The sequence below is a fragment of the Galendromus occidentalis genome, unplaced genomic scaffold, assembly GCF_000255335.2.
Source record: "Galendromus occidentalis unplaced genomic scaffold, Mocc_1.1 scf7180000077512, whole genome shotgun sequence".
In the NCBI taxonomy this organism is placed as follows: domain Eukaryota; kingdom Metazoa; phylum Arthropoda; class Arachnida; order Mesostigmata; family Phytoseiidae; genus Galendromus; species Galendromus occidentalis.
In genome coordinates, this window is record NW_003805500.1 from 1129513 (window position 1) to 1144851 (window position 15339).

The 15339-nt window shown below is 51.7% G+C and overlaps 1 protein-coding gene across 1 annotated transcript; it reads right to left on the minus strand.

Annotated features, from left to right (window-relative positions):
* Positions 1 to 2443: 2443 nt before the first annotated feature.
* Positions 2444 to 9826, minus strand: LOC100897854 (uncharacterized). Its single transcript, XM_029112513.1, has 11 exons — positions 9584 to 9826; positions 8408 to 8614; positions 7447 to 7607; positions 7153 to 7280; positions 5969 to 6118; positions 5694 to 5794; positions 4936 to 5554; positions 3411 to 4681; positions 3017 to 3285; positions 2663 to 2903; positions 2444 to 2502 (listed from the first exon to the last, which is right to left on the minus strand). The coding sequence occupies exons 1-10, from the start codon at positions 9824 to 9826 to the stop codon at positions 2819 to 2821; spliced, it is 3234 nt and encodes a 1077-aa protein (XP_028968346.1). The 3' UTR covers positions 2444 to 2502; positions 2663 to 2818.
* Positions 9827 to 15339: the final 5513 nt, after the last annotated feature.

A 15339-nucleotide genomic window follows, 5' to 3' on the forward strand; every position in this document is an offset into this window, starting at 1 on the left:
AGAGTGTGCCAAGAAACCCGAAAATTGCACGGAAAACCGCTCGTGTACTGAACACCGCTCATGTACAAGATGCTGAAGAAGGATTACTCTGATACACTGTCTGAGTGGGACCGTAATACTCAAAACTACTTGTTCAGCCTGGATGCAAACCCCTAGCTGAGTCAGTAGAGGAAAGTTTCCTCGATTGGATCACCAAAGTAGCTGCGCAGCCAGACAAAGGGATAACTTGCGACCAGCTGTGGTCGAAAGTCCCGGATATCAACTTCGACGAAATATTCCCTGATTACAAGGAAATCACGCACACGAGGAACCCTGGAATCAAATATGATTTGCGAACTTCCCGAGACTTTATCCGCCTAAGGAGAATTTCCGATGCAGATAGTCAAAATATGGAGGATGTTCAATCAACCCCCTCTCATGGCGAGGTCATTTCGTGGTAGCCACTTCCCGCTTCTCGGGGAAACTGTAACCGAACGTGTCGATTTCCCGCAAACGAGACTCCTCCTGTGCTACCCAAGGGAAGTCGTTTTCGAATTTAGGGTTCGAGCTGATGGTTTCTGGCCGAAGAAGGAGAGGAAGGATGAACGTCATGGGGACTTTGAATTTTAAAACTGCTTTATTTGAACGCGGTCGTTGGTATATAATTCAGGAGGAACTCGTGAACTTTGCTTCGTTCCTCGTTCCTGTCTCTCGTTCTCACCTCTCTCTCTTATTGGCACTCGATGGGCCCTAATCGTCTCTTGGCAAGCGGAACGGTTTCACTTCCAAGGCGACGCCTTTCTTCTGCTAATCGTTACTTCAGTCGTTATCTCTTCTGATTCCTCTCCAATTGCTGTCTTTGTTCTTCTTGTCGTCGTTTGCTCGATTTCTCGGAATCGATGCCTTTGTCGTCGAAGTCGCTGCTTGTCTTCACCATCAATAATATTAATAATTATGTGAGTATGTACAGAGCTGAATGTACACATAGAGGCAGTCATGCCATTCTTGGTGAGTTCTTTGATCCAGGATATCAACCGACGCCGTGATTTGGTTAGAGATTCGTCCGGTATAACCGTCCAGGGACGAGAGAGATGGCGAGTCAGACTAATCGAGTAGCTGCTACATGTGAGCACACGCTAATGAGTTGGTGGTCTGTTGAAACATTGTCTGCTCATCGAATCATAACTTTATACACAAATACTTAGAAGAATCGTAATGAGAATTGTATTAAGTAGTACTAGGCGACGGCAATCGTAGTTCGAGTGGTGATCGGAAAAAGATTGTAGCGACTCGTCTCCGCGACCCGCGGAGAGCTGACTGCCAACAGAGTGAGACTAGGCGAAAAGCACCGGGCAATCGATCGATTATTATCATTATTATTATTCGAGCAGCTAATCGGAAGGCGTACAGTGAGAAATAGAAGAAATCGCTCCGCTGGTATCCCGCCCTTGGAATCATCAGAGGCGGGGGGAAACGGACGAACGCCGGAATAGTCGATGGACGATCGTCCCCGGTGTCCTAGCCCGAGCTTCTTAGGGGCTCACGGAAACACCTGAATTTACAATGTATATATCCCCGTTTAGAGGCGTCCCCAAATTGAGAGATGATACTCCGATCGACCGACGAGGGCCTGATTGGCACAGTTATTTGGGTAGAATGAACGATTCTGGAAGTTTTTCCACCCACACCGATTCCGTGTTTTGCCCAGCAGAGCGCGCTTACTCCCCCGAGCTCTGCCTGAATCCGCTGCTTGTTGCTTCTTCAAAACTTCGGACTTGAAGACATGAGATTCGAGCATTATATTTCAGCCTTTCCCGACGTCGTCTGTGCTCGGAAAGGAATTCCGCCTAGCGTACATCTCGAAATGTTTCTCTTATCCGTCTTCTTCTACTTTGACTGGTTGACTCCTGGACAGGTTTCATTTGTTTCGTTTATAGTAGTTCTTCGTTTCAGGAAGAGCGTCAGGCCCGAATGTCAAGCTTGGCCGATGAGTGAATTCGTAAATTACTGCATATCTCTACGGATGTTTCTATGAGATTCAATGGGTCACCACGTAACTTCCGAGATGTCCTTCTCGGCTAATGCTTCAACTGCAGTTGGGCTCCTTCTCACTAGAATAGTAGGTAAGCGGCTTGTGGATGCGAACATCGGGGCAGACTACGGAACTCTGTCCCGACTTACGAAATCGATTAATATGTATACTTCAACGAGTTAACATCATCCGTTTCTATCCGCTTTCATCCGTATCCAGTATTCAGCCATTACTGAGTTCAGGTTCTGTCGATTTCGTCAAACTCCTTGGTCTCCGATCCCCGGTCCACATCGCCACACCGCGTCAGGCTTATTACAGTACTGAGATTACGAGAAATCGCAATCGATCAGGTCCTTTCGGTTAAATTTCATGACTGTGCGACCATGCGCCATCTTCCGGCCCCCACTCTGGCCCCTCTGGATTCAAGCCAATGTCTTCATGTAGTCTCTCACTCCTTTCCGTGATTCAATCAATGCACCAGCCACGACTACCTGGGGAAGAGGAAAAAATTGGAAAATTAATATACGGGGCTCTTAAATGCTTCAATGCGGTCAGTTGTTCGACGCGCGGTCGTGAGCGATCGAGAATCCCATCGGCAACCCTACAGGAAAGATTTCCTACATTTAGAAATCAAATGATCCCCTCGCTCACCAGTCATCGAAATCATAAGTAATATCGTAAGCTCGCCCAGTGCTGATGAATGTTTGAATGTATTCAGATCACATGCGTCGACTGCAGGAACATTGCTTGATCTCTGTGTCAACCTGACTCCTCACACAGCGGCTCAAAGTAGCAGAAACGATTTGATCACGAAGCGTTCGACTCTATGTCGCCTGTCTGGAGGAATGGATGACCGAGGATCTCTTCAGCTGTTGGCCGTTCGGAAGGTGTTCTGCAGAAAAAATGAAAACTCTCGGCATTCCGAATCTCTACAAGACCCCTAGACGATATCGATATTCGCATGTATGTACAGGGAGAGGCAGACGCGGCTCTCGAGCGGCGTACCTATTCAAACACTTCATCGTGATGTCTCTAGCGTGTTGCGAGAGATGCTCGGGCAGTTTGGGATCGGACGTTCCCTGGCCGATCGCGAAAGCTGCAGCCAATGGCGAAAGTTCATACCAGGGCGGTTTCGTCTGGAACATCTCGATCAACGTACAGCCGATCGACCACATATCACTCTTATGGCTGCATTCTTGTTGACAGATCACTTCTGGGGCCATCCAGTATGGGGTGCCGCGTGCCGAAGCTGCTAGACGATCGTGATCGGTCCCCTGCAAATCGAGCAAACGGTCTCAAACCTGGCAAGGATCGGAGCGGGATCTTCCGAGCCCGTGGCTTGGAAGAATTTAATTCACAGCAGGAAAATTTGTCGCGTATATTCTCGAGAGTAACTCACGGAGGGATCGAAGGTGGCGCAACCAAAATCAATGATTTTGATGGTTCCTGTTCCCGGACAGACCATGACATTATTTCCCTTGATATCTCTGTGTATGACGCTCCGAGAGTGGAGATAAGCCACGGCCTGGAACAGCTGTCTCGCGTAGCGTTGAACTACGCTCTCCGGAAAAGCGCCAAACTGAGCGAGATTCGAAGCGAGGGTTCCTCCCGAAACGAACTCGAGAAACAAATTGATGTTCGCTCCGTCCTGCTGAACTCCCAGGAAGCCCACAATGTTCATATGCTTGAGACTCTGGAGGATGTCGACCTCTAATTGCACCGCAGAAAGAACCTCGTCCGTATGCTGTTGCTCTTGTATTTGGAATTGTTTCACCGCGACAAGTTGTCCGGTGCAATTCATCCCGCACCACACGAGTCCGAATGCGCCTTTGCCGATCAGTTTCCCCTTCACCCACGGGAACGGTGGATCCGACGAGAAAGCCGGAATTTCGGGGAAAGATTTCGGTGTGGGCGGTGCCATTTTCGGGTCGGAATGAATACCCTGTGGTTTGGCCGTGGGCCTCAAACTTCCGCCGAGAGGACGACTGTTCAATGCCGTCGAGCCTTTCGCCCGACGGGCGTTGCTCATCGTTTGCGGAGCGTCAATAACTTTGACGTTCGGAGGAATCTGAGAAGCCAGATTCGAAGTTGAGTCCCGCGTCGGATTAATGAAAACGGCTCCTGAGCAATGAGCCGGATCCTTCTGAAGACCGGGAACGGGGCAGACGGGATTTTTCGGGGGCTTCCTAGCGTCCCTCCGTGTCAGGGAGAGGCTGCTCCTTGCGGGCAATTGGGGTACGACGATGTTGTCACCAGAACCGTTGGATCCTATCGTTGCGGAATTCATTGCCATCGGAGGCTGCGGCGACGGCGAAGCTCCGTCGTCGTCATCACTGTATGCCACGTCACCCGATTCACCGGGACTGACTTGGGGCAAATAAACCCAGCTGGCAGAAGACAAATGACTAGCACGATTAGCCCATGGGGGAAGAAACTTTGAAAGTAGGGCTCCCTTGGCAGCAGACGCTGCGGCAGTCGGTTTGAGTATTGACAGTTTCATGGGCTGCTGCACCGGAGGTCTCGAAGGTCGCACGATGGCCGCTCGTTCCTCAGGCTTCGTGTAGAGCGAGTCGTTGTCGCCTTCGTTGGCCGTCCCCATCGAACTCGTGGGAAATTTGTAATAATAGTGACTGTTCGTATCGATTTGACTGTGCCGACCGTGAGTTAAACCTGAAATAGGGAGAATTTCCCTGATTACCAATCACACCAATCAGCTTGTGATATCTTAGATCCGGACTCGATCGTTTCCATGAGATCTTCTTCCCGCTCACAATTAGAGGAGAAACCTCCGGGCTTCAATTTTTTTCTCGGAGAAAATAGCATCGACCGATAAACACTAAATCTGGCTTCGTTAAGTGGTAATAAATAGGTCATGAAGGAACTCAATCCTCCATGACTATAATATCACTTATGTGTGCACTCACTTTCCGCCGTCTCTCTATCGAGTTTCATGCGAGATAGATGCGGTGACGGTTTTTTGGCTCGAGGTCTCGAGACCGAACTGAATCTCGGAGGCAGCTCCGGCTGGACGTCGGCGCCATTCGATTTCTTCGACGCAACCGAATAACACGGTCCGTCCGTGCACTCGTCAGGATCGAGCAGTGGATTGTCGTGTATCGTCAGATGCGCGACTTCCGGTGACGGGTCGAGAACCGAATTCGAGGGCATCGTCGTCTGGTGGTGGTACGCAGCGGAGGGGTCGAGGGTAGCTGCAGAACTCTTTTCCTCCCATTCGGATTCATCAAGGATTTTTTGAACCTGATTCATGAGCTGGATGTCGTCTTCTACAAGACGTCGTCTGAGGTCGTCGGGAGCGACCTCGTGTCCGTCGTATCGTTGGTCTCTGGCCGCTCCCTCAGCTTCGGATAGATTGGGGGGACTTTCGGTTTCTGAGCTGTCGTCTTCCTCCTCTGACTGTTGGAGCATAGACGGGCCGCTCTGTTGAAGGATCAGTTCGGCCAGTTTCTTCTTCTCGGACCGAAGAGACGAATTTTCCGGGGACGCGAGACGGGCTTCGACGGCCCTCCTCAGAACGTTGTACACCTGGAAAAACGCCACCGCGTGTCAGTCATCCGGGAGATGCGTCGCGTTTGCGTGGTGGGGACAGTGCGTCTATGAGAGATACGACTTTGATACGGTGGAGTGCTTTATTTCCCCTCATCGAATACGGGAATACGCTCACATCTTGATTGGCAGCACAACAGAGTGGACTTTTCCCATCGGACGCAAACGTCAAAGAATCGGCATCTCGTTGCAACAGCAGAAGAACCGCCTCCGTATTCCCTGGAATCAAAAATATGCAATTGGTGAATGAGCCCGCATCGGGGGAACCCAAAACAGGATCCGAAGGTACTGGGTGGGGCTGAATATCTCCAAGAATAAGTTTCACGGAAAAAAACGGTCATATCGACTCGAGGCATGGAGTCATGACTACTCGGAGCAGGAATGCCAACTTACCGGCGGAGGCCGCGAGATGCAGCGGAGTGATGCCACCCAGACCAGGGGCACTTGGGTCCGCGCCGTGATCTAGCAGAAGACGGAGTGCTTCAACAGATCCAGACTGCGAGGCAAAGTGCACTGGACAGAAGCCATGTTTGTCCTTCATGTCTTCTGTGGAAACAGGAATCACATTCATTAGGCACACTGAGACATTCGGAAGGGAGGCTTCAAGGCGTTGTCACCGTACTCGTCGTAAACATCATCGATCGCATCAGATTACTATCGGAGGGTTCATTCGACCAGCATCCACCCAGATGCGAGCGGCCACAAACGAAACTCTGCCGGGCAGCGTCAAGATGGACTGGATTTCGCCGCTTTGCTGAATTCCGTCCCGCAGTCGGGAAGCTGTCTGTCTTCGGAAAACTTGGTCCGTCTCGCCAACAACACCGGCCACAATGGTGAGTGGGTTGTGGACGGTGTACGAGTTGATTCAGTCATTCCGAAACAAGTGTGTCATCCATCGTGTTTCACGCAGACTCTTCCCCATCCGAGTCCTCCCTCCGGGAATTCGAAGAGGGGGAGCAACGAAAGCAAAGACAACATTCCTTGGAATGACGGAAAAAAAACAATCCATCGTCACTCCATGCCCGCTCGTCATCGATTTGAGTCGGGAAGTCGCTCACGCAGCGTTGAATCGGCTTTCGGAGAGGAACCATTCAAAGTGTCTTGTTAACAATTTGTCAAAACTGCCACCAAACGGACGGTTGGCATCAACGATGCGTTCGGACGAATACGTTGGCTCAGATCAGAAAGACAAAACGACTTCAAACGATGGTCAGAACGGAACATCCCACGGGAGTGAAAGCCGGCAGCGAGAATAATCTATTGAGCCATGACGGCATGGCATACCGAACGCACGTGAGAGCGAAGCGAGCCTCGAGTTTCCGCCCCGGAGAGACACACAGGCAGACCGACGATCAGACGAACACACGGAGACAGACCGACCGGAGCAAGGCACCGATTGATGGACGCAACGACGGCAAGCGAACGAAGACTCGTCGATCCGAGAGCATTGTGAGTGCAATCGTCGGAAAGAGCTCGTTCGGTCGGGTGGCCCGGGTTCGGCCTTACCACCATCGTCGTTATTTCCGACTCGACAGTTGACGCAGATGTCATGGACCGTTGATAACTGTTTCACTCACCAACTTTCGCTCCGTGGTGGAGCAGCATCGCTATAACGGGAGCCGTGTGCTCACAGCGAGTGTGAGCTGCGTAATGGAGGCAACTCCTGCCTTGACGGTCCTGGTGGTTCACGTCCCGATGTATGAGGCTGAAATCGTCCACAATGAGTCATTTACACCGTTTCCATCGTGGATGCGACTCCTCCCTCCCTGGCCGGAGGATCTCTTTCGAACTCGGCTCGACAGAAATAATTGATGTCGTTCGATCTTTCGACCTTCCGAAGCCTCTCGAGGATGCTTTTTCAAAGTACTCACACTCCGTGTTCCAGCAGAATTTGGATGACGGACAACGGGTCATAGGAGTCGATGACTTGATTTGCATAAAGTTCCGTGAATGTTCCCAGATCCCTACACAGAAGCGTGAGTGGCGTCGAGCCCTCGGCGTTGGTGCAGTTGACGTCGACGCTGGTGGTCGTCTAGGGGGTGGAAATTATTCTCAATGCAGACACGTTCTCTACCTTCTCAAGCAGTTCCTTTGTCGCAGTCGAAAATCCGATATATGTACACCGACGACGCTGGAGCGCGGCGTAGAATTCCGCTATAGGGTTCGGGCAAAAACCGAACGTCTATCTGGGAAAAGCTTCATTGGCAAAATGGGAGAAGGATGAGTCGTACAATACTCGCAAAAATTCAGGAATCCGACTAAGCGACGTCTCACGTCGGAACTTCACGTTTCTCTCGATGTCTTGGACACGGGATGTTCAGAGCGAAGAAGTCTGATGGCAGACGTTGTTCAGCCTGATTTTCGTCCGACGGACGTGCAATCTCTAGCACGGAGAGTCCCTTATTGGTGAACAGTGCAAATGGCCGTTAACATGGCGATTCAGATTTGACAGCGAGACAATCAAGTTCACTTCTAAGGTAAGGTTTTGATCCTATTATAAGTGAGATGGGTGCCCGACTCCCAGATTCCGAGATTTACTTTGATTCATTTTCTATCATCTCTGAGAACACAGTTGTCTTAGAACAGTGAGTGTAATCCCTCTCGTCGTAAGCGACAACAATCAGGCGTAATCCTACGCTGTCTCATAGAATGAGTCTTGACTAGTTTTCCGTCAGAACACTTTTCATGAATTTTCAGCTTGACGTTTTCGATGAACGGCCTCAGCGATCGCAAGACGCCCGTCGTTGTTAATTGGGCCCGTTTTGCATGACTTCATCAGCCGAAAGTTCCTCGCATTGAGGCGGAAGTTCCCGTCGGGGCAATGAAACTCACCAGAAGTCGGAGAACTTGCTCCTTGTTCCCGCTCCAGGCCGCGAGCAGTAAACGCTTCTCGTCGCTTTTGACGCCTGCACAGTCGACTATGTCCGGTGATCGGAGCACGTACTGCACAAGCGACGGCGTGAGTGAATCCAAACAGTTTTGACCGGTGTAATTGTGGAGTGTGGGGTCGGCTCCTGCTTCTAGCAATGCTGCTATGGCCTGTGGACACGGAGGAAAAAAACGCCGGTCAGTCACTCAAACACGGACAAGGGGAAAAAATTAGATATTTTGCTCGAGGGACAGAAGAGAGGAAAGACGAGCTGGAGCGTCTTCCCCTGATGCGCCCTCGCTGCTCCGGAGAGTGATGGCTTGCAATTTGCCGTTGTTATTGCGTTTCTGAATAAAGGACCTCGTTGAAGGCGCAAGCCTCCCGCGGAATAGCTTCCATCACGACATCTCTAACCCGCCACATATCCCTTCTCGTTCCCATTCTACTCCTCGAGCAGACCTAATAATACCCCTTGATGCTCCATTCCGAGAAAATTTCGACTCCTCCGTCCGGGCATTCTCGGGCTGCCCCTGGCAAGATCATCGCAAACATTAACGACCTGCCAACGCTGTGAGCAATATTTCGAGAATGAGCCAAATCGGCGAGCTCCCGGCTGGTATTCATGGACCCATGCAAGATAGAATAGTTCATCGTTTCGGAGTCACCGTCCTGTCCGAAGTCGTTTACTATACGCTAGCTGTGGACGATCGTGCCGGGATTAAGATGCCCTGACCGAGCCCTCCCCATAACGATGATCGCTGCACGTCAACGTTCACGTGGACTTTTCTCGTTGATTGGGTGTGTCATGCTGGCGTCCGTTCGAGTCATCTATCGAGCAAGCAACCGACCGAACGGAAGAACCAGCGAGCGAGCAAGCAAGCGGTCAGAGGCTGAACGGATGGAGAGACCGGACCAAGTAAAATAAGGAATCCGTCCAAGAGGAGGGGGAAGAGCAAGATCCATATAGAGCATGCCCGTTCATTGAATTGGGATTCACATGCAATGGTAAATCATTATGACTGTCGTCGCTCCATTCAAGCTTCTTCATTCCAGGCGATCTCTCCGCCTCCATTTCGCTTCGTCTCCATTTGCGATTTTTTTCTCAGAACAAAGTTTCGCTATTTCGTCGAAAAGCTCACATCGGGATCTTGAACGAGGCTCGCGACCATGAGGGCCGTGTTTCCGGTTTGCGTATCCCGAGCATTGACGTTGACCCCGTGCTTCTGCAGAAGTTTCCGAAGTTTTTTCACGTCGCCATCCCGCGCGGCCGCCACCAACCGATGGTCACCATGGGAAATTCTAGGGCCGGGGAGAGGATGCCCTCCTGGTTGTTGACTGGCGGCATGGACCCCAGAACTCTCGGCCTGCATGATTCCAGCCATCGCCAATGTCAGCCACCGGTCGGTATCATCTGGAAAAATTCACATGATCATGTTAGAGCCTGTATCCGGAGAGACGCTCACTCAAGCGACGTTTCTCGGCAATCTCATCCCATGAGCGTGATTATCGAGTGCACGCAACGCAGGAGGAACTATTATTATTATTATTATGCGAGGACAGGAGCCGAGGGGAGGGGGCGTGTGGGGCCCGAGGTCACAAGGCTCTCATTAGAGCCGCAAACTCTACGACCGACCGCTGATTCCGGCGCATGGCTCGCTACCCTCACGGGCCGCTCGAATGTCAGGCGGGCCGGGAGAAAATACACAGGATTCGTCGAAGTCGAACAGCAGAGAGGAAACAGAGGACCCCGAGCCCTGCAGGGGGCGCGAGACGAGCGCGCTCGCGCACGGCAAACACGTAGATGCGGTGTGTACAAATCAGAAACCGAAAAGCTCGGAGAAGCTTCCGCTGGGTAAACGTCGCCCCTCTCCGTACTGAATTCCGAGCTCTGCGTTTGTTGAGAAACTCGTCGACTCGGCTGATTGAACGAGAAAGACTTGAGTCAAAGTGATTCTGTGTTGACGATTGCGTCACTCAACGTCGTCGATCGCTCCACGAACTCGCACCTTGCGGAATAGCGGACTCGGATTCCGATAATGACACGAGCAGATGATATCCCGACGGAGTGTGCAACGCCCTAACGGAAAGCTGATGGTGTTCCTGGAAGTCAGCTCCAGTCGGATCTCTCCGAATAATTACTCAGGATCGGGAAAGAGGAATCCTGACGACTCTCATCACGAGCTGTCTCGCGAGCGATTCGGGTTCCGCGTCGAAATTCCTCTAAAAGTGAACGAGAGAATTGCCCGTGGGGTGAACGGTAAGAAGTTGTCCATTGAGGGGAAACGCTCCTTGTCAACGATCTTCGTATCACTTGGTATGTTAAAGAGAAAAAGCGAGAAAGGTCGAGCCCGATCGTTTGGGGCGTGAACGATCCGAGCAGACTCCGCACATACGTATATTTCTATTCCGGACCGGGCCGTCATCACGATCCTGCGTGACACGTCCGCTGTCGACATGACGTAGGTGATGTAATCATGGTCATAACGCTTCTATAAATGTCAACAATAGCGCCTGTCATCGACGAGGGGAACAGCATTGTTCCGGGATGAAACACCGGACCAATGTTCTTAGATAATCTCCATTCCGGCGACTCTCCGTAGTCCCCGATTATTTCCCAAAAATCGCTCCGAAGGGATCTAGGACTCGAACTCCTCATTCGCTGCCGAGCTCCGAGCATGTAGTTTGAATCGGTGATCGGGACGTTTCGACATTTTTATAGTTGGATGGATGGGAGTCGAGAAGGCGCGAGAGACTCATTTCGAAGGCCCATGGAGGGGTGGATGGGTGGGCCACGGAGGTAAATATTGATATCCAGCAGCGAACGTTGGAAGCAGGAGGCAGACAGGGAACGTTGAGGTTTCCTTCGCTCCAGACGACGACGACAGTAAATCGAAAAGCAGTTTCCCGAACGAACATCTGCTGATGGCGCAGCGTTGGAAGCTTCAAATTCTCATCGATGTCGTCCGTCCATGAGTCCGTTTGTTTGCTCGCTAGACCGGCCTTCGTCTTCTCGTGTACAGGCTCAAAACCCACCGAGAAACTTATCTACGTTGACAGCTTTATTAACGCTCTCTGGAAGTGTCAGTTGACTGAGCGGGTGAGTGAAGTAGAGAATACTTTTCCCACCGTGATCTCCGTTCGGCCTCCATCCGGGGCGACGAGAGCGATACCGATCCGCCTTCCGCCCACGTTCGAGAACCCCTACCGCGGCAAAGGTGATTGTTTTGAGCTCTGCTCGATGGGTCGGCTTCACGTCCGGAAACGACGGTATCATGACTTCACGTCCTCATTGAAACCGGCAGGTCTGTTGCAAACTACCGACTGCCGAAAACGCGTGCAACGCTCCCAACCGACCCGTTTGACATTCATACGAACATTCATTATTGTTCGCGCTCCATATTTTGGAACCTCTCATGCGGGCACGGTTCCCCCAGATTGGATTCGGGATCTACCGGGCAAAAGTTGGGGAAAAATACCAGACGTCGAGCAGGTAGAGTTTCCCAGGGAATGAGATTCGGCTGTCACGGAATCACGATTGGTGATAAGTGATAATTCAACAGAGGAAAAAGGGAAGAAGGAAGTTCCTTTTGTAAGCGTTACATACATCGTTCGAGTCCTTTTTTCCAGCTCCTAACGCTACTTTGCCTTTCCTAATCTTCTGTTCAGCCTCAAACACGAACAATTAGGCACTCTCGCCAAAGTAACGCTACTCACAAGCAAGCGTGGCGTGGCTTGTCCTGACGAACAAAATGCGAACACGCCCTAATGAGCCGCTGACCGAAGGAGAAATTTTTCGCGAAGACAGCCATAACACGAAAAGAAAAAGGTTGTCGCTCGTGCTCGGCCCGTCACGTTCGCTCCGATGAACTCCATCGGAGTCTAAGCTGAATGTCGAGTAAGGAAGTTGATGGAGGAGTCGACGTCTCTTTCTCACCATCTTGAGTTTTGTTCCCGACTACGATGTACTCCGTTCGTCGACATCGGATCCACATCGCGATCTCCCGGTATCGAGCTCGAATCAATAACTGAGAGTCGAGGCAGAGAATTCTAGGCCGAAAATATCTGATGCGAACCAAACAACAGCTTCGCCCGTTTGACCATTCGACGACATCGGAAGACAGATCGTTATGACGAAAAAAAAATCAACGATTCCGCTTGCAGTAGCTTCAATCACCCAGCACCAGTAGGAATCGAAGCTCCTAGTCGTCGTCGCCGTCGGAGCAAGGAGTTCCCTAAGATGTGCGCCACACGTGCGACGTCCGGCACGTTCACCGGCGGCGCCGATCCGAGTCATTCGAATCTGAGAATCGGACGGCGGCGACTGACCACCGGTGAGTGAGTGAGAGCTCAGAGAAAAACGGACGGCGGAGGATTTCCGTGCGCAAGTCTCTAACGACCGCTCTGACCAATTCGACCACAGCACGGTACATCATTCGGAACCGTCGGCGTTGGGGGACGGCGTTGGAAGTCCGTCGTGGGACCGCGATGGGATAAACGTACGGTGGACGGTGACAACACCCAGCGGAACAGGAAACACAGCCATTCAATGGATGGATCGAACACTGCTTTCGACGACTACGTTGACAATGCGTTCGAGGACGTTCCCGGGGACCGCTCACCCGGCCGCCGTGGTGGGCTCCCGCTGACCGGTGAAGAATCCCCGAAGGGGCGATTCTTCGGATACGCGCTACCGAGTGACTCCCCCCGGATTCCTGATGGGACGGCCAACATCGGAAAAAATAATCGACTCCATCTGACGCGTTTGCGAGACCGACCAACCGGCGGAACTGAACGTTACATCGCAATCTTCGTCGCACCATTACTAGCCACCTATTAGTTTGTACCTGAATGCTGGTAACAGCACAAAACTCCCGAGGGTGCGGGTCCGCGGGAGCCTCAAACCGGGGGAGATCCTGATCCGCGTGACAGATTGACCGACGAATTTGTTACTCCTGAATGAATTCTGGGTGCATGTTGTCTAAATTCGAGCCTCGAGTTCAGCGGTCGATGCCGTGGAGCGGGTCTGACGACTTCGATCAGATTTCTTTGACTTCGCCTCAAGCCAGAGTAGTCTCCTCCCTTCTCGAGGGAGTCTGACGAGTTGGGTTGAGGAATCTCACTGAACGCGAGAGATTTTTGTCGGACCTTACGAGGGAGCGCGTTCATATTTTTACGCTCGAAGCGTTCCCAGATACCGAGCTGCATTCTCGGCAGCGACTTCGCTCACAGCAGATTCGCCGAATCGAATACCGGGTCGAACAGGGTAACCTTGGTCAACGAAGCGCACGAGGCGAAATCTAATCCACGGAGCGACCGAGTGAGCGTACGGTGAACGTAATACGAATTCCTCCGAGCCAATGACTCTGGGTTCAAAGCATTTTTCTCGGGATGTCCCGGAAAGAAATTCTCCTCTAAGGCTCCGCTTCGGTTGCCGGTAAGAAGTGCCATCTCTGGATTCCGTTCCACCAGATCCGGCTGGGCGGGTTCAAAGGTTTCTTCGGAGCGAATCACGTTCGAGTTCCTGCTTCTGCCTCATCTAATTTAATGTTCGCTCTGATATTCTTAGTACGGATTTTCCTCCACTCGCCGAGGGCTGGAACTGAGTTCTCCAGAGCCGGACGATCCCCGAGTCTCAGCTCCACCCTCCAGCGCTCCCAGAGCATTCTCACTGGCGGTAAGGCTTCGGATCGGGGTCACACTGCGTTCTCGGGTCACGAGGAGACAACTAGGAGAAACTTCTGAGTATCCCAGAAATAAGTGATGATCGTACGAACATACTCAACGGATCGATAATTTGCTCCCGGGTAGCGGAACTCCCTCCGATAGGGAATTCTGAACGAGCAACGATAGCGATTTCTCCCGCGATTGATTCGCTGAATTGTATCGGGTCTTCCGAGTAGTCTGTCACAAGGTCCCTGCGATTCACAGGTGAAACGATTTTCTAGACCCAAACGTTCAGACGAAATGACCATTCGTCGCATCCGTCGACGAGACTCGGAACGCGGAATCCCGGCGACAGCGTAATTCTGATTTCTGGCGACGCGCGATGCTTTGATCGAGTAATTTTCCTCGATAAACATCAGAGCGCGGATCGGAAAGCACGTCGATCGGACCTCCGAGCGCAAAAAAATTACGGAATTAAAGACCGGTAAATAATTTCACCCGCAACCGCGTGTTCATGAGCGAGAACGTAAACGAGACAACGCCCACAGCCAGCTCAGCGCTCAGGAGCGCATCAGCGAGCGTTCTTGGAGCCACGCCGAGGAATAACCATTCTGGAGAAAAGATCCCGAGGAGTCGTCTGCGCTTTTTAGACTAATGTCACACGAAGAGGACCGTCGAAGGGGAGCGGCACGAGTTCATCGGACGTACTACCCGCAGCCACAGTCGAGCGGTCAGCCTAGAGTCAGGGCGGGTGGATAACGGGTCGTGGGTCGAGAGCCGACGAGAGTCAAGAAACCGTGATGATCGTCGTTTCTCATCGACATATATCATGCGAGTGTTTACATCGTAACGTGTCCGATGTCAGGCTATCTACTGATCGTCGAGTCAAAGCTCTCTATGATCCTCAATGATTCGCTCAAATACCACAGAGATTACACAGGAGACCGCAACGGGAAGCGAGTCGGCGTTCGAGCATCCGCTTTACGAGCATCCTTCTGGCGATTTTTCACATTGCCCCGATCCCGGTCGAATACTCCGGAAAACATTCCTAATTTTTTCCTTTCCTCGACTCATATCCCAAAAATGGAAGTGGAGTCGGCGCGGCGTTCTGGAGCTCGTGTGTCACCGAAACTCATTGTCCATGCACCAGTGGTTTTCACTCGAGTGTGGATGAACGTGTGCGCCAACAAGATGGAGCAACGAATTATGGAAAATTCAGTATGCTCCGAAA